At 47.3% G+C, this 27,235-nt stretch overlaps 1 protein-coding gene across 5 annotated transcripts in view; it reads left to right on the forward strand.

The window, feature by feature from the left end:
• The window catches only part of KIF26B (kinesin family member 26B), a 299,877-nt gene that overhangs the window by 229,855 nt on the left and 42,787 nt on the right, over positions 1–27,235 (forward strand). For all 5 annotated transcript variants that reach the window (XM_081187996.1, XM_081187997.1, XM_081187999.1 and 2 more), the window contains one exon: positions 8,365–8,524. In XM_081187996.1, coding sequence (XP_081044122.1) covers positions 8,365–8,524 — 160 coding nt within the window. The remainder of the gene's footprint in view (positions 1–8,364; positions 8,525–27,235) is intronic.

Here is a 27,235-nt window from a genome sequence, read left to right on the forward strand (position 1 = left end):
GTTTCTTCGCTCCCCGATGGAGGTGTGGCCACTCCTGACTCATGCCCTCCCTCCTGTGGTGAGCTGCCAGCGCTTGCCCCCTGGCTCCCTCCTTCTTCCCTGCTCCCTGGCGGTGACGCTGGTCCCGATTTCCAACTGCTCTCCCCTGAGTCCCCTCTGGCTCTATCTTCCTGGGGTGCCCCCCTAGACTCCCCCCTTGCCCTGGCCACTGGTGCTCCTTTCTGTGAATCCTCTGATTCACTGGAAAGACTAGGAGATCTCGGGTCGTCGTCATCACTCATCTTTTCTTCTGCCTCCTCCCCTTCGCTCTCTGTTTCCTCCCTTGGCCTTGCCTCTGCTCCTAAACCCCTGACATCCATCCCCCCCTTGAAGCCCCCCATTCCCCCCTCCCCTCCTTCCGGTGCTGGAGCTGGGTGCTGCTGTTGCAAAGGGACGAACGTCGGATATCGTTCGCTTCCCGTGGCGGGCCTCCATCTGAAGTCTCTCGGGTCTTCCTCCCTGCTCTCGTCGACGACGGTCACCTCCGCTTCCATCTCTGTGCCGCCGTGCTCGAAACCAGGGTCGTCCCCGAAAACGTCCATGTCCGTTTCTCCCTCACTTCCTCCTGGCGGCGTTGCTCGTCCTGGGCCTTCCAGCCACCTTCTGCGGAACTGCTCCTCTGGTCTATCGTCCCACCAATACGAGGGTTCTGATGCAGATCCCGAGGGTGACCCCTCCGGGGAACGGACGTCTTGTGTCGGGTCCTCTTCCGAGTCGAACCCCCGGAAAGTGCTGGCCGAAAGCGTGGGCGTGAAAAGCCAGTCGTCGAAAAAGTCTGCTGGCATAGGTCTATGTGGGAAGAGGGCATGAAACTCGTCTTTGAGTAGAGGTTCGTCCAAGGCGTAGCCCGGCACCCAGCTGTTCGCACTGGCCGGGGTGCCCTCCTTGGCGAGAAAGTATTCTACCCCCTCTTCCCCCCATCTGGAGTCCAAAATCTCTGTGACTTCGTTGATGCGCTCCTTCTGTGCCACTCCCGCGTGCCCTGTTCTGTCTCTGACCGGACTCGGCGCCGTTCCTGGTTCCTGGAACCTGTGCGGTGCCTTGTAGGGAGTGAGCACCGATCTGTGGAACACCGGATGCATTCTGGAACCCTCCGGAAGTGCCAGTCTGAAAGCTACCGGGTTGACCTGCTCTTCGACTTGGTAGGGCCCCAGTTGTTTATGCCCTAGTTTCTTCTTGGCCAACGACCTGGCCGGCACTGCGTGGGCTGCTAACCAGACCCAGTCTCCCACGTGGAGCTCTTCGCCAACCCTTCTGTGTCTGTCCGCTTGTACCTTGTATGCGTGTTTGGCCAGCTCCAGGTGGCGCCTCAGCTGATCGTGGACTTCCTGCAGCTCCGACGCGAACGCATCTGCCGTCTGCGGCTCCCCCTCCCCCATTCTTTCCAGTCCCGGGAAGGTTCTGGGGTGCCTCCCGTTGTTGGCGAAGAACGGCGTGACCCCCGTGGACACGTGCTTCGTGTTGTTGTAGGCGAACTCGGCAAGCGGCAGGTAATCCACCCACGTCGCAGGCTGTTGATTCGCATAGCATCTCAGGTACTGCTGCATGATGGCATTGACCCGCTCCGCTTGCCCGTTGGTCTGCGGGTGCCTCGCCGACGCCAGGTTGATCTTGACGTTTAGGAAGCCCATCAGCTTCTGCCAGAAATTCGAGATGAACTGCCGCCCGCGGTCGGACAGAATAGACCGTGGCAGACCGTGAACCTTGAACACGTGGTCTATGAACAGTTTGGCGGTTTGCTCCGCCGTGGCCACCTTAGCACACGGAATGAAATGGGCCATCTTGGAAAACAGGTCCACCACCACCAGCACTGCCGTCTTGCCCCTCGAGCTGGGCAGATCCGTGACAAAGTCCAGAGCCACCCTTTCCCAAGGTTCGACCGGAGTTTGCAGCGGTTCCAACAGTCCGGCCGGCGGTCTGTGCACTGGTTTGGCCCTCTGGCAGGTGTCACACCTCGCCACGTAGTCTGCGACCTCCCCTCTCATTCCAGGCCACCAGAAATCCCTGGCTACTAATTCCACCGTCTTCTCCTTGCCAAAGTGCCCGGCCGTGGGCGCGTCGTGCAGCTGCTGCAGCACCTTGGCGCGAAGGTCGTCTCCCGGCACGTAGATGGCCCCTTTACGGATGAGCAATCCATCTCGTAGCTGGAAACCGTCGGCCACAGCCTTGCCCCTTTGCACCTCTGCCATCTTTGCTTGCGCGAAGGAGTCATCCTGCAACGCTCGTCGCACCGCCTCCAGGTCCACGGTGGCCGCGGCGCACGCCCATACTGTTGGTGCGAAGATGTGCATGGCTGCCGCTGGCGTTGCGTCCTCCAGATACTGTGGCTTACGGGAGAGGGCGTCCGCCATGATGTTAGTGTCCCCCGGGACATACTCTATGCGGAAGTCGAAGTTCGCAAAAAACTCAGCCCAGCGTATCTGCCTCTGGTTTAGGAATTGTGCCGTGCGCCAGTGCTCCAGATTCTTGTGGTCCGTGCAAACCTGCACCGTGTGCTTGGCGCCGATCAGGAAGTGCCTCCACGCTTTGAACGCTGCATGAATGGCCAGCAACTCCCTGTCCCAGATGGTGTAGTTCTGCTCGGACTTGCTGAGCTTCCTGGAGTAAAACGCTCCCGGTCGCCACACCCCCTGCTGGTCCTTTTGCAGCAGGACCGCCCCCACGGCTCTGTCCGAGGCGTCTGTCTCCACCCTCATCGGCCTGCTGGGGTTGACGTGAAGCAGCTGCTCTTCCGACGCGAAGAGACGCTTGAGTGCCTGAAAGGACTGCTCCGCCTCCTCTGTCCAAACGAACTTCTTTTTCTTGGAGCTAAGCGTGTCTGTGATGGCCGCTGTCTGCATAGCGAAGCCCTTGATAAACTTGCGATAGAAGTTCGCAAAGCCGACAAACCTTTGGACCTCTTTCCGGTTGCGTGGGCTCTTCCAGTCCAATACCGCTCGAACCTTGGCGCTGTCCATGGCGAGCCCCTTGTCAGACAACTTGTAGCCCAGAAAATCCACCTCCGTCACGTCGAATTGGCACTTCTCCAGCTTGGCGTAGAGCCTATGTTGCTTTAGTCTGGTCAGCACTTCCTTGACGTGCCTGTCATGCTCCTGCTGCGATTCCGAAAAGATCAGGATGTCATCTAAGAAACAGACGCACGTCTTGTAGAGAAGTCCCGCCAACACGTGATGCATGAAAGCTTGAAAAACGTGGGAGCCATTTTGCAGTCCAAAAGGCATAACTCTGTATTCGTAGGTACCCAGTGGCGTGAACATGGCCGTCTTCCACTCATCTCCCTCCCGCATGCGAATGAGGTTGTACGCCCCTCGCAGGTCTAATTTGGTGAACACTTTTCCCTTCCGCACCTTCGCCAGGAGGTCGTCGATTCGGGGCATGGGGAAGTCCGACGGCTTGGTCACACTGTTTAAAATGCGATAGTCCACGACCAGTCTTTTTTGGGGCGTGTCTCGCTTTTTAACAAAGAATACAGGACTGCCCCCCGCTGCCTTGGACTCTCGGATGAAACCGCGCTCCAAATTATGATCGATGAACTCTTTGAGTTCCTGCAGCTCGTCCTCCGACATGGAATACAGTTTCCCTTTAGGCAGCGCCGCCCCCGGCAGCAGGTCAATTTTGCAGTCATATGGTCTGTGAGGGGGTAGCCTGTCCACCTCCTTCTCGCAGAAAACTTCCAAAAATTCTGCGTACTTGTGGGGAATCGCTTGCAGCGTGCCTAGCAGCAGCTGTGACTCCTCTTCCTCTCCTTCCTGCCGGTGCACGATGCAGTGTTCAGCACAAAAGGAAGAGCCGAAGACCAGCTGCCTCTGGTACCAAGCCAGCGTTGGGCTGTGCTTGTCCAGCCAACTCATTCCCAATACAATGGGCGTATCCGATAGTTGAGTGACATTGAAGCTGATGATTTCTTTGTGATTCCCAAGTCGCATCGCCATTGGCGGCGTCTGCTTCACCACTTGCCCCCCTAGCAACTCCCTGCCATCCACCGTGACAACCTGCAGGGGCAGTGTGGCCGGCAGCAACTGTATAGCGTGCTTGTCGACAAAGTCCTGCCCTATAAAGTCCGCATTGCTGCCCGAGTCCACTGTGATGGGCACGTCCATGGTGATTCCATTGGGCAGCTGGAGAGATGCGGTGAGCCTCACCACTGGTTTGGGCGGGAGGGGGTTCACGGGCTGTAAAATCTCTGGGGACTGCGGCACTAACACGTCTAGCTGGGCCCCAGGGCCTCTTCCTCCAGCCAGACTGCTTCGTTTCCCTGCTGTGTTCCTCCTTGCTGCGTTGCTGCAGTCACCATTGCCGAGGCTGCAGTGAGCTTGTGGAGCCTCTGGGGACACTCTTTCGCCATATGCCCTGGCTCCCCACAGATGTAACACTTCCTGTTCCCTCTAGGAGGCTTCGCTTTCACTGCTGCCGGTGCTAGGGCTCTGGTTGCTGACTGAGCCCTTGCACCTCCAACCTCCATAGGTTCGGCTCCTCCTCCTGGCGGAGGCGTGGATTGCGCCCGCGCTGCTTCTCTGGGAAGGAAGGAGGGGCCCCTGGCTGGTTCGCGCCCTCCACGCCCTTCGTCCCTGCTCCACGGGCGTTCTTCCAGCCTCACCCCCACTGCCAGTGCCCTCTGCACGACCTCCTGGGTGGTTCGGGGTCTCTCCCCCCTCGCGATCTCATCTTTAATCGAGCTGTGCAACCCCTCCCAAAAGAGGTCTCTTACAGGGGCCGAATCTCTGTCCCACTCCAGGGCACTGACCAAGGCGAAAAAGCGGGCATGGTACTGCCTGACGCTGGCCCTCCCTTGTCTTAGCCCATGCACCTCCTTCCGGGCAAGATCCACGTCAATGCTTGATAAAAAACACCCATCCATCGCTTTAATAAAGGCATCTGCATTCTGGAGCGCCGGATCCTTATCTCTCCATAAATTGCGTAGCCATGCTTTAGCATCCCCATGCAAATGAGACATGATGAATCCCACTCTCTCTTGCTCATCTCTAAAGTCTTTATGCAGCAGTTGCAGTGCGCACAGTACGTCTGCTCTAAAGTTGGGATACTGTTGCAGGTTCCCATCGAAGTGAGAGACCAGCCCGCCTGTTCGTCTCGCCAACCCAATTCCCTCCTGCCGGGGTGTCTGCTTTGTCAGCACGTCTAACCTGACCTGGAGATCCCTGCAGGCGGCAGCTGCCTCCTCCTCTCTCTTCCTGGATGCGAGAGCCTCGGCAGTCAGTTGTGACACTGCTTTTCTGAGTTCCTCTATCTGCTGCTCAGCCGTCATGTTGTCTGCCGTTTGTGAGCTAGCTAGTAGGCACCTGCTTCTCTCCTCTCCTCGAGGCTGTAGATGCCCACAATTTTTGAGAGACGGAGCTTACTGTCAGAGCTGCTTCAAGATCCTAGCTCACAGAGGATCACGCTAGCCAGCGGTCATTAAGTAAAAGTCTTTATTGAGTTACAGTTTCCATTCTCAAGCTGCTACTTGCAACTCTACTTCTAATGGCTAGATCGGCGAAGCTCCGTCTGAGTCTCCGCCCCTTGTGCACCAACTTAATATCCTAGCCCTGCTCCACCTTTTCCGCCTGACTGTCCTCCTCTGGGTCCCTCTACCCCCCGGGGTTTCTTCCTTCCTGGATTCTTCTGACGCTGACCCGGACCCTCCTGCCTCCTTGCGCCGGGCTTTAGGACCTGGTTCCCTTTCCGGGCTGCTTACTGCGCCGCCTTCCTCTGCATTTGAACTTGGCGCGCGCGCCCAGCCTTCCACTTTCCTCTTAACCGTTTCTTCGCTCCCCGATGGAGGTGTGGCCACTCCTGACTCATGCCCTCCCTCCTGTGGTGAGCTGCCAGCGCTTGCCCCCTGGCTCCCTCCTTCTTCCCTGCTCCCTGGCGGTGACGCTGGTCCCGATTTCCAACTGCTCTCCCCTGAGTCCCCTCTGGCTCTATCTTCCTGGGGTGCCCCCCTAGACTCCCCCCTTGCCCTGGCCACTGGTGCTCCTTTCTGCGAATCCTCTGATTCACTGGAAAGACTAGGAGATCTCGGGTCGTCGTCATCACTCATCTTTTCTTCTGCCTCCTCCCCTTCGCTCTCTGTTTCCTCCCTTGGCCTTGCCTCTGCTCCTAAACCCCTGACAATATCATACAACTGAAATCTTTTTTTTTTGTATGTATTACAGTAATGACTCACATAGACTTGCCAGACAGAACTTAACTCACAATGGGCTTATTGATCTTCCCCCCTTCAGGGAAAAGGAGGACTATGGATGTGCAATCTTTTAGGAATGAGAATGGCCTGCTTTAAGGAGATTGCCATTAAAGTCATGTAATTTTCTATGGTTTTTATGTGTGTGTGTGTGTGTGTGTGTGTGTGCGCGCACGCACTTACTTTGTAATTACTTTCTAATGCAATTAAATGAAGAAACTCTCATTTTCTCAAAGCTTGATAAATTATATCAAAGAAAAGTCCCCCTGGGTTGCATTCATATTCCACCTCTGGGAGACCTATTGAGCTGGCTAGAGCCCAAGATAAGCTCTGATCTAGTCTAAAGTTAGTTGCGATTAGGCCCCCTTAATTTCTTTTTAAAATGCTGCTTAGTAACATTTTTTGGTATAAAATAGAAATAAATAAGTAAATAGAATGTTGTAGAATGGTTGGAAGCAGAATATTATCTATCTAACAATCAATAAATAGGTGCCAATTCTTAAAAAATGTTAGTGGGTGATATCCAATTTAAGTCATACTCAAAGCAGACCTACTGAAATTAATGGACTTAATTAATAGACTCAGACTAAGAATAACCTTGGATATCATCCAGGGTTATTTTTCTGACTTCCATTTCTTAGTGTAACATGTTCACTTAATTGTAACATTTGTACTACATGTCATGCTCTCAAAAAACAATTAGTTTATTGAGAATCTAGTAGTCTGAGGGCAGGGCTAGACGTTACAAAATTGACCACTAACATTATAAGCAAAGCCTAATCTCCCAGCCAATGTTCTGTAATCTGCAATCCAAGGAAACAACTCTTTATATTCAAGATAGCATACCAACGCTGGTGTATAAAACCTTGAACTCACAGTCCGTATGCTACCAAATCAAGGTCAAGGTTCTTGTATAAATTTACGAGGCACTTGACAACTTTGGTCCAGGATACACTAAGAACCACCTGATTCCTTATATCCCTGTCCAGTTATTGAGGTCTTTGGGAGAGTCACTATTAGTGGCCACCCCCATGACTCAGACACGTGGCTCATATGCATTCAGTATAGTAGGCCTAATTTTGTGGTACTCCTTCCTGACTGAGATCAGACAGGCCCCCTCCTGGTTGAACTTTGGGGAGACCTTTCATTTCAGCAAGCATTTTAAGCAAGTTTTCAGATTTTATGGTTAATTTAAATTGATTTTATCTTTATTTTATCTTTTGCAAACTTACTGTATCCCACTTAGAGGCAATGATGTTAAGCAGTGTATAAATTGTTAAAATTAATAAATAAAACATCATGCTTCAGTGAACCTAACTAGCTTTCTTTTGTACTTTGGAGCAGCAAAATATAGTTTATCAGCTACATTAAATTTCTAAGTATTTCTCAAATGCTTTTTGTGTGTATACGGTGCACAAATAATGACATCATGGAAATTTGTTGAATAATGCCCTTTCACGCTCACATTAGATGGCACTCTATTTCTGAGCATATAACACATTGAACACCGGCCTCTTTAAGTAGTGGGTCAGCATTTCCAACAATACTTTTATGAAATATTCAGAAGCCAGACATTTTTGAACTGAGGAATATCAAGTGGCAATGGTCTTTAGCTTTTTAAGAAGCGAAAATTAAAAACTGCCTGTCTTATCAGGTAGTGTCTCTTGCGTTACTTTTTTTCAAAGCATATGTGGAATTCAAGCACATATATTAAAAGAGGCAATAACAGAGGAAAATGAAGTACTGTATGAAAACAACAGGCAATTTCACTTGCCTACATATGTAAGAATGGAGGAGTTGGGATTAGTCACAAGAAAGGGTTTTGAGGAATGAGTTTTAACTCTCACGTTTGTTATTGCTTTAATGCTGGCTTCTTTGTTTTTGCTGTCTCTACTCCGTAGGTTATAAAGATCATTAATTTCTCTCTCTCTCTCTCTCTCTCTCTCTCTCTCTCTCTCTCTCTCTCTCTGTGTGTGTGTGTGTGTGTATCTCCAGTCTTAAAACCCATTGGTTTCAAGGGGCCTTATTCCCAGGAAACCACATATCATATTCCAGAGTTTATATATTCCAACACCGTACTCACATTAACCTATGAGAATCAGAAAGCTGGCTCTTAATATCCCTCTCTCTCATTTATTCTCTAACAGTGTCAGGAGGCCGTAGCCGCTTACACCTCATCGACCTGGGCAGCTGTGTTAAACCCCTCAGCAAAAATCGTGAAGGAGGCTCTGGACTTTGTCTTTCATTGTCTGCACTGGGCAATGTGATCCTAGCCCTAGTCAATGGCAGCAAGCACATTCCATACAAGTAAGTGATCTCTCACTGTGTCAGCTCTCTCTCTCTCTGTATTGTTGGCATCCATCGGTCTCAAGAGACAATGGAAGAGTGTGCCATTGGGGGTAACGTCAAACTGTTGGAGTGTTACAGCATCTGCTGAGGCTGTAGAGGCCATTAGAGGGGAGAGCAGTGTATCGTTCCAAAATATATTCATTAATATCCTCAGCTCTGTTCAAGAAGTGGCAGGGAAAATAATTATAAAAATCAGTAGGGCAGTACGTGGTTGCATATTATCTGTCAACTATTTTAAGCAGCAGACAAGATTCATTTTGGAGACTTGGCTTTCCAATACCAAGAGAGATTTACTAAGTCTCATACAACAATCTTTTGGGTGCTTATTGCCCATAAGCAGTAAGGATCACCTTCAGGTGAAGGTATAGAAACTTTTTATAATTTGGAAGAGAGCTGAGTCTCCTTTCTTTCAAGTGTGAAATGACAAACACAGGTATGTGTGAGGCAGTGGGATACAAATTTTTCATAAATGTTGTTGGCTTATTTGCAGGGCCTAGATGTGCTTCATCTTCTTTGTCAGCCAGAGCTGCTACAGAAATTTGATCTTTTTGCTTATGATGCTGATGAAACTTTTATGATACAAAGCTATAAACAACAAACAGCTCATACAGAATAATAACACTGAATATTGAATAGAAGACCCTTTTCTAGTCCCATAATGCTAATTTATTTACTTATTTATTTCATAAAGTTTATACACCATTTTACTGTAAAGAAAGCCTCAAAGCAGTAATAACAAGAACTGAACCCCACAAGTACCAAATTATATGTTAACATTTATCGTAATTTCTATTCATGATCTTGCCCACTATTAATTTTCCAAATTGAACATACTTTTCGGGATAAATGGGGTCTCATTGTATTATTTTTGTAGCGTAAGAAATAAAATCATTCCACACAACAAAATGTTGTGGTTTCACTAGCCCTTTGAAATTAAAAACAATACCTCTAAATTAGGCTTTTGATAATATCAGTTGAAACATCTCTGTAATATCTGCATGTTTTTTTCCCTTTGAGCCTGATAAAAGGCAGGCTGAAGAAAATGTGTGTGTGTGACGGCGGTGGCCTACACCATTGGGCTAAACCTATCAGAACATTGATGTTGTTTAAGTTGTAACCACTGTTTTTCTGGACAGGGAAAAAAGCACCACCCAAAATGTCTTCCACTCCCCATGCTGGCATATCTCTTGTTGCTGTGATTCACAGCTGTTATTCTACACTTCTTCTGGGTTTCTGCAGACATACAGGTGCCAGAACACTTGCTCATGTTTGCATCTATCTCATGAAAAGAAACACAAAGCTTTCTCTCAGTGAGCTGTTACGGAATCTATTCCCAAAAGAAACATTTGGCCTGCTCATATGGCTTGCTAGCCATCATATAGAAGCAGTCCCAAGCATATACAGTGGTGCCTCGCAAGACGAAATTAATTCGTTCCGCAAGTCTCTTCGTCTTGCGGTTTTTTCGTCTTGCGATGCACGGTTTCCCATAGGAATGCATTGAAAATCAATTAATGCGTTCCTAGGGAAACCGCCTTCAGACCAGGTCCGGGGACAGTCTGTCCCCGGACCTCTTCTGATGGCTGGGGGGGGGGACAAGGGCTTTTCTTCCCACCCCCAGCATTTTAAAAAACCCTGGGACAGCGGAGGACTTCTCCGCTGTCCGGGGCGATCTTAAAATGCTGGCGGGAGGCATTTAAAATCGCCCCGGACAGCGGAGGACTTCTCCGCTGTCCGGGGCGATTTAAAAGCCCCTGGGAAGGCAGGCAGGGAGGACAAATACTTTCGCCCCCTGCCCGCCTTCAGAAGGTCTTCCCGCCCCCCTCCCCGCTTCGGAAAGCGGGCTAAGCGGGACCTCCCGCCGGGCATGCGAGGCTTGCTGACATCTGCCTGAAGCAGGGGGCGGGCTCCGCAGCTCACCCCCTGCTTCGGGATGCAGGCTGCCGCCCCAAGCCTTGCGCGCGAGGCTTGCCGACATCTGCCTGAAGCAGGGGGCGGGCTCCGCAGCTCACCCCCTGCTTCGGGATGCAGGCTGCCGCCCCAAGCCTTGCGCGCGAGGCTTGCCGACATCTGCCTGAAGCAGGGGGCGGGCTCCGCAGCTCACCCCCTGCTTCGGGATGCAGGCTGCCGCCCCCAAGCCTTGCGCGCGAGGCTTGCCGACATCTGCCTGAAGCAGGGGGCGGGCTCCGCAGCTCACCCCCTGCTTCGGGATGCAGGCTGCCGCCCCAAGCCTTGCGCGCGAGGCTTGCCGACATCTGCCTGAAGCAGGGGGCGGGCTCCGCAGCTCACCCCCTGCTTCGGGATGCAGGCTGCCGCCCCAAGCCTTGCGCGCGAGGCTTGCCGACATCTGCCTGAAGCAGGGGGCGGGCTCCGCAGCTCACCCCCTGCTTCGGGATGCAGGCTGCCGCCCCAAGCCTTGCGCGCAAGGCTTGCCGACATCTGCCTGAAGCAGGGGGCGGGCTCCGCAGCTCACCCCCTGCTTCGGGATGCAGGCTGCCGCCCCAAGCCTTGCGCGCAAGGCTTGCCGACATCTCCCCCAAGCAGGGGGTGAGCTGCGGAGCCCGCCCCCTGCTTGGCGGAGATGCCGTCAAGCCTTGCGCGCAAGGCTTGGGGCGGCAGCCTGCATCCCGAAGCAGGGGGTGAGCTGCGGAGCCCGCCCCCTGCTTCAGGCAGATGTCGGCAAGCCTCGCGCGCAAGGCTTGGGGCGGCAGCCTGCATCCCGAAGCAGGGGGTGAGCTGCGGAGCCCGCCCCCTGCTTGGGGGAGATGCCGGCAAGCCTTGCGCGCAAGGCTTGGGGCGGCAGCCTGCATCCCGAAGCAGGGGGTGAGCTGCGGAGCCCGCCCCCTGCTTCAGGCAGATGTCGGCAAGCCTCGCGCGCAAGGCTTGGGGCGGCAGCCTGCATCCCGAAGCAGGGGGTGAGCTGCGGAGCCCGCCCCCTGCTTCAGGCAGATGTCGGCAAGCCTTGCGCGCAAGGCTTGGGGCGGCAGCCTGCATCCCGAAGCAGGGGGTGAGCTGCGGAGCCCGCCCCCTGCTTCAGGCAGATGTCGGCAAGCCTTGCGCGCAAGGCTTGGGGCGGCAGCCTGCATCCCGAAGCAGGGGGTGAGCTGCGGAGCCCGCCCCCTGCTTCAGGCAGATGTCGGCAAGCCTCGCGCGCAAGGCTTGGGGCGGCAGCCTGCATCCCGAAGCAGGGGGTGAGCTGCGGAGCCCGCCCCCTGCTTCAGGCAGATGTCGGCAAGCCTTGCGCGCAAGGCTTGGGGCGGCAGCCTGCATCCCGAAGCAGGGGGTGAGCTGCGGAGCCCGCCCCCTGCTTCAGGCAGATGTCGGCAAGCCTCGCGCGCAAGGCTTGGGGCGGCAGCCTGCATCCCGAAGCAGGGGGTGAGCTGCGGAGCCCGCCCCCTGCTTCAGGCAGATGTCGGCAAGCCTCGTGCGCAAGGCTTGGGGCGGCAGCCTGCATCCCGAAGCAGGGGGTGAGCTGCGGAGCCCGCCCCCTGCTTCAGGCAGATGTCGGCAAGCCTTGCGCGCAAGGCTTGGGGCGGCAGCCTGCATCCCGAAGCAGGGGGTGAGCTGCGGAGCCCGCCCCCTGCTTCAGGCAGATGTCGGCAAGCCTTGCGCGCAAGGCTTGGGGCGGCAGCCTGCATCCCGAAGCAGGGGGTGAGCTGCGGAGCCCGCCCCCTGCTTCAGGCAGATGTCGGCAAGCCTCGCGCGCAAGGCTTGGGGCGGCAGCCTGCATCCCGAAGCAGGGGGTGAGCTGCGGAGCCCGCCCCCTGCTTGGGGGAGATGCCGGCAAGCCTCGCGCGCAAGGCTTGGGGCGGCAGTCTGCATCCCGAAGCAGGGGGTGAGCTGCGGAGCCCGCCCCCTGCTTCAGGCAGATGTCGGCAAGCCTCGCGCGCAAGGCTTGGGGCGGCAGCCTGCATCCCGAAGCAGGGAGTGAGCTGCGGAGCCCGCCCCCTGCTTCAGGCAGATGTCGGCAAGCCTCGCATGCCCGGCGGGAGGTCCCGCTTAGCCCGCTGTTCCGAAGCGGGGAGGGGGGCGGGAAGACCCCCCTGCCTTCCCCCCGCCTGCCCCGGCGATCTTAAAATGCTGGCGGGCGGGAGCGAAGCGTTCGCTGCCGACCCCCAGCATTTTAAAACCTTCCCGGGACACGGGGAGATTTCAAAATGCTGGGGGTCGGCAGCGAACGCTTCGCTCCCGCCCGCCAGCATTTTAAGATCGCCGGGGCAGGCGGGGGGAAGGCAGGGGGGGAGCAAAGACTTTTGCCCCCCGCCGGCCTTCAGAAGAGGTCCTCTTCAGAAGGCCGGCTGTGGGCAAAAGTCTTTGCTCCCGACCGCCAGCATTTCCCTATGGGCTTTCGTCTTGCGATGCAAGCCCATAGGGAAATTCGTCTTGCGAAGCGCCTCCAAAACAGAAAACCCTTTCGTCTTGCGGGTTTTCCGTCTTGCGAGGCATTCGTCTTGCGGGGTACCACTGTACTTTAGAGCACACAGAGCTTGAGATACAGTGCCCAGTGTCGACTTCACTGAAGTGGTGGGAACCTGCCAAGCGCTTTACATTAACTGGAGCCTATACACTCTTTGCACTGGTTCCCTGATTGCACTTGTAGCCCCATGAAAATGTTGCAAACATTTGTGTCACCTTTTCTTTCCCCAAACCTTTATTGGGCATTACAGATACAGACCATCTTAAAACATCCATATACTACACACACACACACACACACACACAGAAATATAGTATCAGAAATTTTCATTGGAGTGTCTTCCCGCTAAAAAAAGGGTAGGCAACCTAATGCCCATGGGCCGGATGCGGCCCAATCGCCTTCTCAATCCGGCCCGCTGATGGTCTGGGAATCAGCTTGTTTTTACATGAGTAGAATGTAGTATGGGGAATATGGCCACTGGTCCCATCACCTCCTGGCAAATAGAAGGGGAAGAAGTGAGAGATTTTACTTTCTTGGGCTCCATGATCACTGCAGATGGTGACAGCAGTCACAAAATTAAAAGATGCCTGCTCCTTGGGAGAAAAGCAATGACAAACCTAGACAGCATCTTAAAAAGCAGAGACATCACCTTGCCAACAAAGGTCCGTATAGTTAAAGCCATGGTTTTCCCAGTAGTGATGTATGGAAGTGAGAGTTGGACCATAAAGAAGGCTGATCGCCAAAGAATTGATGTTTTTGAATTATGGTGTTGGAGGAGACTCTTGAGAGTCCCATGGACTGCAAGAAGATCAAACCTCTCCATTCTTAAGGAATTTAGCCCTGAGTGCTCACTGGAAGGACAGATCGTGAAGCTGAGACTCCAATACTTTGGCCACCTCATGAGAAGAGAAGACTCTCTGGAAAAGACCCTGATGTTGTGAAAGATGGAGGGCACAAGGAGAAGGGGACGACAGAGGACGAGATGGTCGGACAGTGTTCTCGAAGCTACCAGCATGAGTTTGACCAAACTGCGGGAGGCAGTGGAAGACAGGAGTGCCTGGCATACTCTGGTCCATGGGGTGACGAAGAGTCAGACACGACTAAATGACTAAACAACAACAACATAGGAGGGAGAGAGAGAGAGAGAGAGAGAGAGAGAGAGAGAGAGAGAGAGAGTTGTTGCTTTTTCATGTCAGCTCCTAAGATGGTGCCGAGGTAGTATGTGCTTATCAGAGCTTTGCAAAATTCCTTTTAATTACAAGATGGGGGGGGGGTTGCCTTGTTCCCTTTTTATTCTTTTGATGAAAGCAATGTTATTTTATGTGTTCTGTTCTGGCAACCCCAGCGTCGTAAATTAGTTTTAAGGAAACTCAACTGTCTTTTAGCTACCACCCGGGTTTCCTGTCGGCTATATCTCCATGCTGCTACAACTTATTTTAAGGACTTTTAACCTTCACAACCTTTTAATCTTTTAAAGCCCTTTTAAACTCCTCTGATCCCCCTAAACCTTTCAAATATTTTAAACCGAGGGAGAGGAAGAATTGTCATTGCTGAAGAGACTACATCAAAGGAAAATTCTGCTTGGTTTGGGGTTTTTTAATCTCTTTAGCCTCCTTTCTATCTCCTTGCCACCCACAAGTTAACTGTAGACCTATCTGGACTGGAACTCCACCATTTGACCCAAAAGTAAGGCCCTGCTGATATACGAAGAATCCCAGAAATGAGAAGAGCAAAAAGATCCAGGTGTCCCAATATGGACAATGATACAGGGTCTTTAACACTCAAGCAGAGTAACTTGGACGATTAACTTTTGCCTCACAAAGAGCCTATATCTCCTCTAAAAAATCCCTCTAACTCTCTGCACAGAAACAACTGAGGAGACACTCCCTGGACTTAACGAGAAGGATAAGGCCGTTACTCCCCTAATTGTGGCACAAAGGCTCATTTGTGTCACCACTGAGGGTCCTTGGGAATAGTGGGAGATTGCATCGCACGGTCTTCCCACTGCTAGTGGTCAAGTTTGGGGCAGGGAAAAGTAGGACGTCTATGCATCCTCCTTCACAGAGGACAGCCTTCTGTTTGAAGAAATCCTCTATTTGAAAACTACCCAGTCCAAGACTAATTTATGGATCAAGAATCAAGGGCCTGGAATTTGGCCACCAATAGTTTAGCATCTGGACTTCAAACTGATGAGGTACACAGGTCACCTCATCACAGTCCTCTGCACTATGGTGAGATGTACTATATTTGTGTTTCATTATAACCATTATTTCAAAAATTGTATCTGTCCCTATGAATTAACATATGCAAACTTTATGCAAATCTGCGGCCAGTTTTTTGCAATGTGTGAGATGTAAGGGCTCATGGGTGGTTAGGAATTGAGCTTGGACCCCCAAGGAGTGAGTCTGGGCGTGATTTGGAACTTAGAGGTTCAAATTCAGAGGATTCACTTTTCCTGCACACATTTCAAATCAGTACAGTGCCTATTTATTGACATGAACGAGGAAGCCTGCTCTAGGTATAACCAATACAAACATTTACGTCATGAAGCTTTATCAATAAAGGGTCCATTGTTTCTACACCAAGCTCTAAAAAAATCCCCACTAACTTCAAGAGAAGATAAAAAAAATGCAGTATGTCATAACTAAGCTTTACAGAACTTAGTTAAGGCAGTAATGAGAAGATTTTTACTAAGATATGTGTGGAAATGGTTGCTGCTGCTTTGTTTCTCTAAATGTGTTATATTATCTGTGTCTGATTTCTAAGATGAATGTGTCTCTGCGGTCCTCAAATGAATACACATTTGCACAAATTCCAGATACTAGTTTATACAGCTTAGTGTTAAGAAAAGAAAAGAAAAGATGCTCGTTGCTAGGCAGCAATGGTGATAATTCATGGTAATGCTGTTTTGGAAATAATCATTTTATACAGCATAATGACTTTTGGAATGCAAGAGATGCGTTTAGAAAAGTGTAAGAATTTATGAATCCTTTACTAAATAGCATCAGTTTAAATTTATTCTAGTGCATGAATCTTTATTCTGGAGATGCATTTGAATCCTTTTGCATTTTTTACCCCTAGTAGTACCTATCGATATGGTTTGGGACTACATTGGGGTGCATTTCTATAAGCAAACTATAGAGGAACAGCATGTATTTTTCATCTTGTGGTGCAATACTCTGTAAAAATGGATTGCAGCACAGAAGAGGCGGTGGACCTCAGGCCCAGGAGCCAGATGCAGGCTCTCCCTCTGTGTGAGGTACCTTCTCTTCCTGTTCAAGCCAAGTGGTTCACGTTTAGAAAGTGGATGAATTTGCTTGCAGGCTCTTGGTTGGAGCATTATTACACATAGGAAGGTGCACAGAGAATCAATTCCAACAGAATACATAGGAAGAATTGTACGTCTAGTGGCATTTTGTTTGAGTAACATTTGATCCTATGATGCTTTGAAGTTCTGCTGAGTTAAAAATGATGTCAGGCAGGAGATGTAGTTAAAGAAAAGAAATGAAAAGCAGGGAAACTGCTTTACTACTCTTGTGCTATCGCCTGTGTACTTGTAAAGAAGTTTGCCGGGTCACAGAATATGTGATGTTGTACCTGTCAGTGCACCAGAAGCACTTGGCTGTCCGCACAGCTGCCCATATGATGAGCCACAGGACTGCAGTTTTGAGCATCTCCCTAGACAGTGCTTTTTATCAGCTCCACCTGTCCACATATCCACACTGATCATTGAGCCCTTCCAGGAAGAGACAGAAAATGCTTCTAACTTGGGCTAAGATTTTGTTTGCACAACAAGTGTTCTTCCTGGCTCTAGGACTTTTGGTGCACCCTTTGGCTTTCTCGTTCTTCTTCTATGACTCCAAATGTTGCTCCTCTGCTCTGATACTTGGCTTCAGTGGCAGAGGAAGCCGGGTGCGGTAGGTGTGGGCTGGTCTGGGTGTCATCACTGGGGGTGTGTGTGTGTGACAAAATGACAAAAATATCAGTTTAAAAAAAAATAAATAAAAATTGGGCTCATGGAACTTTTTAGTTCAGTCAACAAACACAATGAAACGTGGCTGGCACTGGGCACCACTCCGCAGTCGTCCCCCCCCCCCGCCCCCATAGGCGGCTCGTCCTGCCCCCAGTTGCAGGATGCGTGTGCCACACCAGCACCCGAGTGGCTAGTTACGCCGCTGCTTGGCTTGATCCCTTGACTCTGACCCCCTGGCACGGCACCTAACTCTTGAGACCTGGCGCCCTCCTCTCTGACTGCTTCCAAAAGCTCAGCCATGTGGCAAACAAGCTAGAGAATACATTGTGCTTGCAAGATTACTTTTCAACTCTCCAAACTCTGCATTTGATATTCTTGGTAATGCTGAAATATTCGAACCAAACCTTCAGTTTATTTGTGTGAAGCAGCCATTTTTCTCTTTTCAGCGCCAGGAGAACATTTCTAAAATATTGTGTTTCCTTCTGGGTATGTCTGAATAGGAATGATGTTGACAAATTGGAAAGGATTCAAAGGAGAGAAATAAGCATGATTAAAGGTCTGAGGGGATTGATTGATTTATGAGCAATGAGTACAAGAACTAAAGCTTCCTTGCTTTGGAAAAAAAAAAGAATGACTAAAGAAGATATGTGAACAGTTTACAAGATTTTCAAGGGTAGCAACACAGAGGACAGGGAATCATTATTTGTATGTCTGCAAGTGGAATCCATTTGGGATGAAGGAACAGAAACAAATAAAGCAAAGGGAAATAAACTGTCAACAGAGAATGATTGCACCTGAAGGTCAGCTTTAGAGATGCAGGATTTTCCATGTTATAGCCACAACAAATTATTCAGCGCCCTATTTCTAAATTTAGTCTCTTTTAAGAGTGTATGCTGACCTAAAGGCGAGTTGAGGTTGATTAAATATACCTCAGATCTTACCTCAGAAGGTGCTAGACCCTCCTTCATTGGGTTTTTAAAAACAGATGTTGGCTGGCCCTTGGTCAGGTATTCTGTAGCTGTGATTCCTTCATTGCAGGGGGTTGCAGGAGATGACCCTTGGGGGGGTGCCTTCCAATGGTACAATTACATGAGTCTGTGAAATATCTGTAAATTTCATTGGTAGAATATTTTGAATAGGGACATGTTTTACTATAACCTACCGAGTTGCTGCAAACAGAAACCAAGAGTTAATCCTTTGATTGTTATTTTAAATGAAGCAATCTGCCAGGGTTTGCCAGCTTTTCAACCCTGCCAGTCTATCCTCTGCTTGCTCTTCCCATTACTTCTGTCCATTCTCCTGGCACAAAAAGTATGTTTAAAGGAATGGGCCTCTTTTTCACTTGTCTATAGGTTGTTTGGATTATTTTTCGTGGCTGTTTCTTACTGAATTGGTTTATAGCCAATTTCTTAGAACATTCCATGATATAGTAGCCAAATCAAACCCATTAAACTGGAAACATTCCCACTCCCTTAATTTGCCCCCAGTGAGAGATTTATACCACTGGGGATGTTTATATGGTGATTAACAGTGCTATAAGAAAGAAACTTCATTTGAAACTTGGCAAAGCTGCCTTTTATAATGCCTTATATGAGTCTCCTATGTAACCACTTTAGTCAAATCCTACGTTTATATTTCCCATCTGGAATAATTTCCCTACATGCTACATAATTCTTCAGTTGGGCAGGCATAATGATTACAGAACTCAAAAACTGTTCTTTTGAAAACAGGTATGATGTCTTAGGCACTTTAGTCATGTGCAGGAAACCCAATGGGCAGGCAGCTACCTGTTGATCACGGCAGTTTTCTGTGAAGTTTAATTTTCAGCACAAATGTCAGTATGTAAAAGGGAGTGACGCTCCTGCCAAACTACAAGCCACCTGTCAAGAATCACTTTTCATGACAAACAACGATGGCTCCTTGTAAGTATAGTTGGTCATCTTGTTTGGCACTACAATTCCTTTTGTGTTCCATGTTTTTCAGTTGTATGTTTTATCACAATAGTGATAAGCAAAAACATGCTTTACATTCCCCCCCCCCCATTCAGGAGCTGCGTTAACCATGTTGGCACAGAAACTTTCTGACCCCAAGACACCTTTGGGGCCAACCTGAAGGCTCGTCTCAAGACAACTTTCCAGGTGCCTAAGGGTGCCACCAAACCTTATCTACCTCATACCTTCCTGCACCTACCTGCCAGTGGGGCCAATTAACCTATTTCATGACTACCACCCACTATATACAACCATCACACATCAGCATAGAGTAGGTGAAAACTTATGTTAGCAAAGCCAATCAGCTGACAAACAAAACATTCCTACTCTGTCCTCTAAATGCTAATCAGCCACTGCCTGCACTGCTTGTAGGGTCGGAAGTGGCGGTAGCCCAATGAATGAAGAGGTCAGGGGCAGAAAGGGCTTAAGTAGCCCACATTGGTCCTACCCTCTCCCTAGCATTGGTGCAGCATGTGACAGTGTATTGAAGCCTTTTGTCAGGCCTCCCTCATTCCCCTGTGCGGCTGCAAAAGCCACTTGCCACCACAGCCGCTTCTAGAGCAGCAGGCATAGGAAAGCGATAGCTTGCATAGGTGAATGTGCCATTACATAACAGGCAGATGTTTTATATCAACACAAATCATCTGCATGGCAGTTTTTAATGAAGTGTCCAGTCAAGTGTAGAGGAATCAAATTACGGAGACACGTTTGTGTGGACCTTCTCTCTCTGTGTTGCTTAATGACATAACATGGATGGTGGAAAATGCTAAATTATTTACTTGTAATGGTTTTTAAATTTTCTGTGGCATTTTTCTTTCCAAGGAAATTCAAAACAGCTAGAAGGACAGATAGTTGAAAATATGATCAAAGAATACCAACAAAAAGACCACAGCACATTTTGTGTTCTGCATTTTATCAGCTGCATGAGTTGCATTGTCTTGATTTAATGTCACCTGTCCATGCTCCTTGATTTGTACTAATTCGTCATAAATTTTCATTCCAATTGACACAATTAGGAGCTACTGTTCTTTGTGCCATTTACTTACAAAGGCTGTGTTAAGTGATAAGGAGCACTACTTCAGTTTAACATACTTCTCTCTCCACAACTCTGTTAGACAAGGAACATGGCCATTTTCTTGGCATCTCCCATATAAAGAGTCCCAATGGTTTTTAACATTGCTCAATTTCTTCTACCACATGACATAAATCAAATTAGTCTGCTGATCAGTTAGCCTTTTCACAGGAGGGCAGGGGACAAAAAGTTAGACTTAATCTGACTTTCAGTGGTTACTGTAAAGACACTAGACCTTCTTGTTGTGTATTTGTTTAAAGCATAATTTGCTTATTTTATTTTTTAAGTGATGCTGCCAAATTTGCTGTGGTTCAAGATTTGTTTGGCATGTGAATTTGTAGTTCTTAGCCGTATCCCAAATTGAGTGCCATTTCCCCCTAAATTATTTTCCGGCAGGATTTAGCATAATCTGGGCCTTAAAAAACCTCCTCCCTGGCTCTTCTTTTGTACCCTTTCTAGTTACCTGGTGGCTGCCTCAATAGCAGTAGTGGATAGAGAGATCTATAGATACCTAGAAACATCCTGGGATATGCTTGCCCCAGGAATTCTGGGAGATGAAATTGTTGTCCCATGGTCCCATCACCTAGGATGCTAACATTCCAGGCACCAGAAGAGTAGAAGTAGGGGGCTTCTCAAGCCTTAAATCTCTTATGCTGTAGATACTGCCATGCCTGGGAAGTGGTCAGTGATGTCATCTGGAGTGCAATAGGGTTTCCAAATATGGAACTGGGTTCCAGAACAACCAGGTTTTTCCCCTTAACTTGAGGAAGGTCTGCACGTCACTATCATTTTAAATTATATTGATTAAAATTCGTATTTTAGTCTTTTAATCATTGCCCAGCATAGGAGACATTCCTGGCTGTTTGGCCGGATCTAAATTCTAGAAATAAATGAATGAAACCTAGTTCCTGCCACCAACTACACTTTTTCAGTCCTTGTCCATGTATTCCCATTAAGTTTGTTTTCAAACATGGCTTTGAAGGCTTTTTAAAAGGAAAGCTAATCTGCAATAACATCTCTCCCTTATCAGTCTCTACAGCCACAGCAGGCACTGCAACTCTCCAATGGTTTGGCTTTACCCCGAAGGATCACTGTTCTATTGTCTCCCAAGACGGAGGCCAAGAAGTTGCAGAATTAATTTATATGTTATCTTTCAGAACATGGATAAACCCATTCCAGAAGATCTACTAATTAATAAGTGACAAATTCATGAAACCTCGAGAATGCCCTTTAATTTAGCTTTAATACCATGCTTTCCTACTCTTGTTCTTAAAGTATTTAACATCTAATAGGAAAGAAATGGAGAGGGAATACTGCTGAAACAGCAGTCTCTTGAGAACATTGTTTTCAGTATATGAAGCTCTTTGTGACTTATATAGTTCTACAATACAAGGGTGAATCATGTACTGGAACCACATATTGAAATGATCTTAATTAAGGCTTTGTCTGGGATGTAATATTCTTTGATGTAGTAGTTCTTTGAAATTCTGCTTGTAGCAAGTTTCATTTTTTGCTTTGTGCTTTTAGGTTTTCTTTTCTTTCCAGGGAGTCAGAGGGCACTTTGGATCCAGTAATTTGGTGGACTTGTTAGAAAGAAAATACTCCTGTCAAAGAGCTAACTAAATTCAAAAAATATGACTAAGAGAATCAATCACTCATCATAACTCTGCAACCCATCCATTGGTCTTGCTTGTGGCAACTGTTGACATCAGTTGAGGACTACAGTAACACCCACCTCAAAGACTACTTTGTCTAGACACGTTGACAGACTTGGGAAAATGAAGATCATGGCTGCTTTTGGTTCATCTTTCTTTTCCTTTGTTTTCAATGTAGCTAGAGACATTACTGGGTTTCACACTAGTGAGGCAGTAGGATGGCTACTGCATAACCACTTAAGTGAGAAATGTCCAGGTATGTCATCATACTATGGTTCCAGAGGGAAAAGGTGTATTTAGTTATATCTTGCTGTCACGAGAGCCTTCACGTGCCAGTTTTATTATTATGGTGGTTCAAGAAAAGAGCACAATGGGTAGGGAAAGCAGCTGTTCCAACTTCTCAATTAATCTTAGAGCTCTACAAATAGGCAGAGTGAAATGGCCACCTCAGCAGTGGATGCTTGGGCTAGGTGGCAATGACTAGGTGTTGGAAAATAGTAAAATGATCTATGCTCCCTAAACTAGCTTGCTGTCTTCAGGTGTAGGTGTGATTGTGGATGCTATTGCAATACCACTGTGGTCAGCTGATACTCAGCTGTATGTGAGATTAGGGAAGCCCATTTTTCCTTTACCCCAGGCAGCAGAAGGTGATGGGCAACCCCTGATTAATCATAAAATTGTAGAGCTGCAATGCAGGAATCTCAGCTAAAGCATCCATGACAGATGTCTATCCTTCCTTGGAGGTTTTTAAGCAGAGGATGGAGAGTCTGCAACCTCCCAAGGGAGTCCACCCCACTGTTGAATAGCTCTTACTGGCAGAATTTTCTTCATGATGTTCGGAATCTCCTTTCTTGTAACTTTTCATTGGATTGAGTCCTATCTTCCAGGGCAGGAGAAAACAAGCTTGCTCCATCTTCCATAAGACAGCCCTTTAGATATTTGAAGATGGCTATCGTATCTCCTCTCAGTTTTCTCTCTACAAAGCTAAACATACTCAACTCCCTCAACCATTCCTCATAAGGCTTGGTTTCCAGACCCTTGATCATCTTGGTCACCCTCCTCTGCATACATTCCAGCTTGTCAATATCCTTCCTAAATTGTGGCATCCAGAACTGGGCACAGTGTTCCAAGTGTGGTCTGATCAAGGCAGAATAGAGTGGTACTATTACTTCCCTTGATCTGGACACTATACTTCATCCACTTTTTAGTGAAATATGGCTATCATATGCCTCTTCCTCCTCTGGAGAGTGGCAGGACTAGTTCTGTACACTGTACCTGCTAAATCCACCTCAGAGTGTTCTGAGGTCTGCAACTGCTGCTGTTGCTCCTCTGGCCCTGAACTGGAAAATAGATTGCTGGCAGTGTAGAAGATTTGGGCCTCTAATCTGGGCATATTTCTTCAAGTATCTGCATTTGTAGATGGTACCCAAATACTTCCCCTTTGTTAGAGCATAAAGTAGATAAAAATTCAGGTCTCGGCCTGGAAAGGGGAGGATGTTTTTCATTTGACAGTCTTAAGCCCTAAGCACCGTTACATAAGTAACGCCTTGTTGCGGGAGAGTTTCTCCCGCAAGTTCCAAAGATCACAGAAGCCTTCTCTACAGTAACTTGAAGCACAGCTTTTAGCATGGCTGCCCCAGTTATGTGAATGGATTCCTGTCAAGATACAATAAGTGCCTGGTATCTACACTTTTTGGAAACAATTGAAGACAGCATTGTTCTGACAGGCTTTCCCAGCTGGAAAAATGGGTCTTTACCATAAGTGTTTTTAGCTTTGTTTAAAATCTACTTGCTGTTTTTGTACTCCTAAACTGGTTTTAATTATATTTGTTGTACATTGCCTTGCAACAGTCGTTTAGAATGCAGCTAATAAATCATTGATGGTGATGATGATAGTTTACAGAAGGGGTGAGTGATGACCTCATCACTATCAACATTCAAAAGGGTAAAGCCATCACCGACAGCAGTGAAGCCAGAATGGCACTCCTTTGGGGATGTTCTTTCCATGTGACTTTGGCATGATATAAAGAGACGTTATCCGCCATGTGCTTCCACTAGTTTCTATGAGGTTACAAAGGATAAAAATCAGGGGATTAAATTGTTTCTCTTGTGTGTGATCATAAACCCACTTAAAGTGATTAAGTAGATGCTGTCAAAAGGAGCTGTTGTTGTACACTGTTGCAAGAGACATGCATCACATGGGAAAAATAAGTAAACCTGAACTATTGGAAGATGTTAGCAAAGCCATCATGTATTATACTCTCCAAACAGTCATTTAGTTATTGATTTTATTTATTTAGTGTTCATTGGAGAACTTGCTATCTTTCAGAATTAATTGGATATAAAGCTAAAGGAATGCTGAGCCTACCAGCACAATTGGACTGCACAACAGTCTCAGGAAATCAGTGTACAACTTAACACACGTGTTACGACTTGTCAGTGGTGAGATGTAATTATGTGGAGGTAATGATTCCCCTGTAACTTATCGCTAAACAAACATCTATACGGCAGTTCACTTGATCTCATTCTCTGATCATCAGGGATAGACTTGCCTAGTGCACCTACCTTTCTGTAAAGATATATAGATATCCCTGAAGCTCTTACATGACTTGAATAGTAGAATTAGTGCAATAATAGAATCTTAATGTTTGGTATACTTTGGATTCTCAGTCGCTGGAGACAAAGAACAGGACACAGTACCCCCTCTTTTCCCCATCCATGCCCCACAGTTAGAGAGGGCAAGTGGCATTGGCTGCTCCAAGCTTCCCCTCCCCACCTGCTCACCCAGTTGTGTTGGGTGGCCTAGTGATTGCATCAGCAGAAAGAGCAGTGAGAATCACTCATCTGCCCTCTTCTGGCTGGCACTGACAGCTGTGTCTTCTGTGCAGACAGGCAGGCAGGAAGGGGACCCAGTCCTAGCTGCTGTTTCCCCCTCTAAGAGGACCAAATAATATATTCTTAAGGCACACAATACAGTTCAACTGCTGAAGCTAAAGGGGTCAGGCTTTGAGAAACGTCCGGATAAGAGACAAACTAAGAACCATATGTAAGCTACCATGCTTTTCTTGGAGGAGGAATGGTGTGCAAATGTGACAAATATACCTTTTATTTCATGTAAAAATGAACATTCAAAAAAACAAGTATACCTCTCTGTACTAGTTGATGGTGGCTTTCACCAACTTGCTGAGTGTATAAGCTTTCTTGGGCATCTACCAGGCCGCAGTTGGAAACAGATGAACTTTTGATCTGAACAGCAAGGCATGTTTTAATACTTTCTAATCCACTCTTGATATAATCTTTTGCAATCTGTTGACACAGCACTCCTGGAACATTAGATTCACAATAAGCTTCTTGAACTCTTATGGCTTGCTCAGGTAAAAATTTAAGAAAGTGGCAATCTTGCCAAATGCTTTTTGGGAATTCCTTCTCCTAGTTTTCAAAAGTTAGAGTAATCTTTGGAACTTCAATGCCACACATCTTATGAAAGTATCATAGTAAGTGAAGAAAAATTACTTGCTTTTTAAGGAGAATGAAATTCTGAAAACATGTAAAATCGACACAGAGTATTTCCATACTTAAATTGTTTCACAAAGATGAAGGTAAATGTAGTTGGAACTACTCAAAAGCAGGGTATTAAGAGTTTCATGGCAAATGTTATATATGTGTTGTAAATTAGTTTTAGAATTGAGGGATGACTACAGATGGTAGAAGGAGATCTTTATTCACACCAGTTTCATTAAAGTGAATAGCAGAAATAGACCTAACTAAAAAGAAATAAGGATTCACAGTTCTAGGATTATTATTATTATTTACAAAATATTCTGCCATAAAGTGTATGTGGTTACCTTGTGCCTTGTACACTTCACAACCAGCCTGTGCCTCTCACTGGTTTGCTGGGGGGGGGGGGAAAGTTTGGATAGCCCCACATATGCTGTTCCGAACTCTTTGGAGAACAGATGGAATACAAATGTGATAACTAAATAAACAAATAATTGAAGGATTTTGATATGTCTAGCCAAGTTCTAATAGCCAGTGGGTATGAAAATTGTCCATTAGAAGCTGCCTTAATTTGCTTTACATGTTGCCTGCCATTGGTACACAGAGAGAATTTTCTTGACACTAAGGCAAATTTAAAAAAAATAAAATTAAGACTAAAAATTACATAGGAAACTTCCTGATTTGTTTGCTGAGCCACAGCACATGAAAGGCTCACTACATGCAGACAGTTGCCATGGAGAGTAATTTCAAGCAGTCTTCATGTGGCAGCCATTTTGTGTGTGGTGGCTCCGGGTATATACAAAGCCTGTTCCAGGTGAAAATAATAGAAGTCCATTAAGTTTCCAAGTATATACATAATTTATATATTCCTGGTAAGTTTCCTAATTATCAAATGAAACTCTTCTGCTTTTCAGATTCCACCCTCCACCCCCAAGAATGGGAATGTTTCAGATAGGAATCCCTACATTATTTACTTCTATTCAGATGAGGTTATTTTTTATGTACAATCTGATTTTCTGAGAAAGTTGAATGACCTCAGTTTTTGTAATGATCTCTAGATACAGATACTTGAGGGTGTTGCTTGATCTGAATTCTTAAGCAAGCCAACCTGATTTGTACTTCCCAGACAAGGATCAGTAATTATTTTTGCACTTAGTAGTGAATTTTGCAGTGCAGTTCTTTGATCAGAACTGCATATGACAATGTACCTTGCACATTAAAATGCATACAGAAATTCCTTGTAGGATAAATTGCATTTTTGTATGCACTTTCTTCTTTTAAAAAGTGCAAAAATACATTCAAAAATAATGTAAATAAATGTTCATGTTTGTATTTTTAATTACTCATTGATGCAGACACAAAACTTAATTACCTTATGAGTGAACATGTGCAAAACTGACACTGACCAGAAACAGACTGATCTGTCTATCCCTAGATTTCCCTTAGAGTTCTAAGTTGGTATACAAAGTGATGTTTTGTGGTTAATGGAGACTGTTTGGACTTGACTCCCTTGGTGCTGTCCTCCATGTGACATACAGTGCTATCGGTCATCACAGATCAAAAAGCTTTGGAATATGTTTTCCCTCCTCTTCCATTTTTCCGTATAAGACTACACTTGCCAGTTGTGATGTTGAGGATTGATTAATTGTATTTATGAGATAATTAGGGATAACAGATTTTTTTTTAAGGGCTTTCTGTTAGTGACTTCGATATTCTTACTGTATATAATGTTTTGGGCTATTGTAAAAGCATGCTTTTATTTGAAGGAATAAGCTGTATGAACTGAGACACATGTATAGGCAAGAAAAATGTTTAATTCGTAGCACAGAAATAGTTCTGCTTTTCCTTACTGCTGTGCTACGGTCTGAAAGCACCAGGAGGCTGGCACACAAAGGTTTTCTCCGGCAGATGCCAACAATCCTACTGAGTGACCTCCCCAGCTTCCTGGAAAGTTGCTCTATTTATACTGGTTGCAATTCCAATCCGAGTGCCTTGTGAAATTGAACAGCAGTCGATTTATTTTCAGGTACCACTCCATTTGGAATTGCAATTAGGATAACAAGATC

Source organism: Podarcis bocagei (assembly GCF_964188305.1).
Source record: "Podarcis bocagei genome assembly, chromosome: 3".
NCBI classification, from domain to species: Eukaryota; Metazoa; Chordata; class Lepidosauria; order Squamata; family Lacertidae; genus Podarcis; species Podarcis bocagei.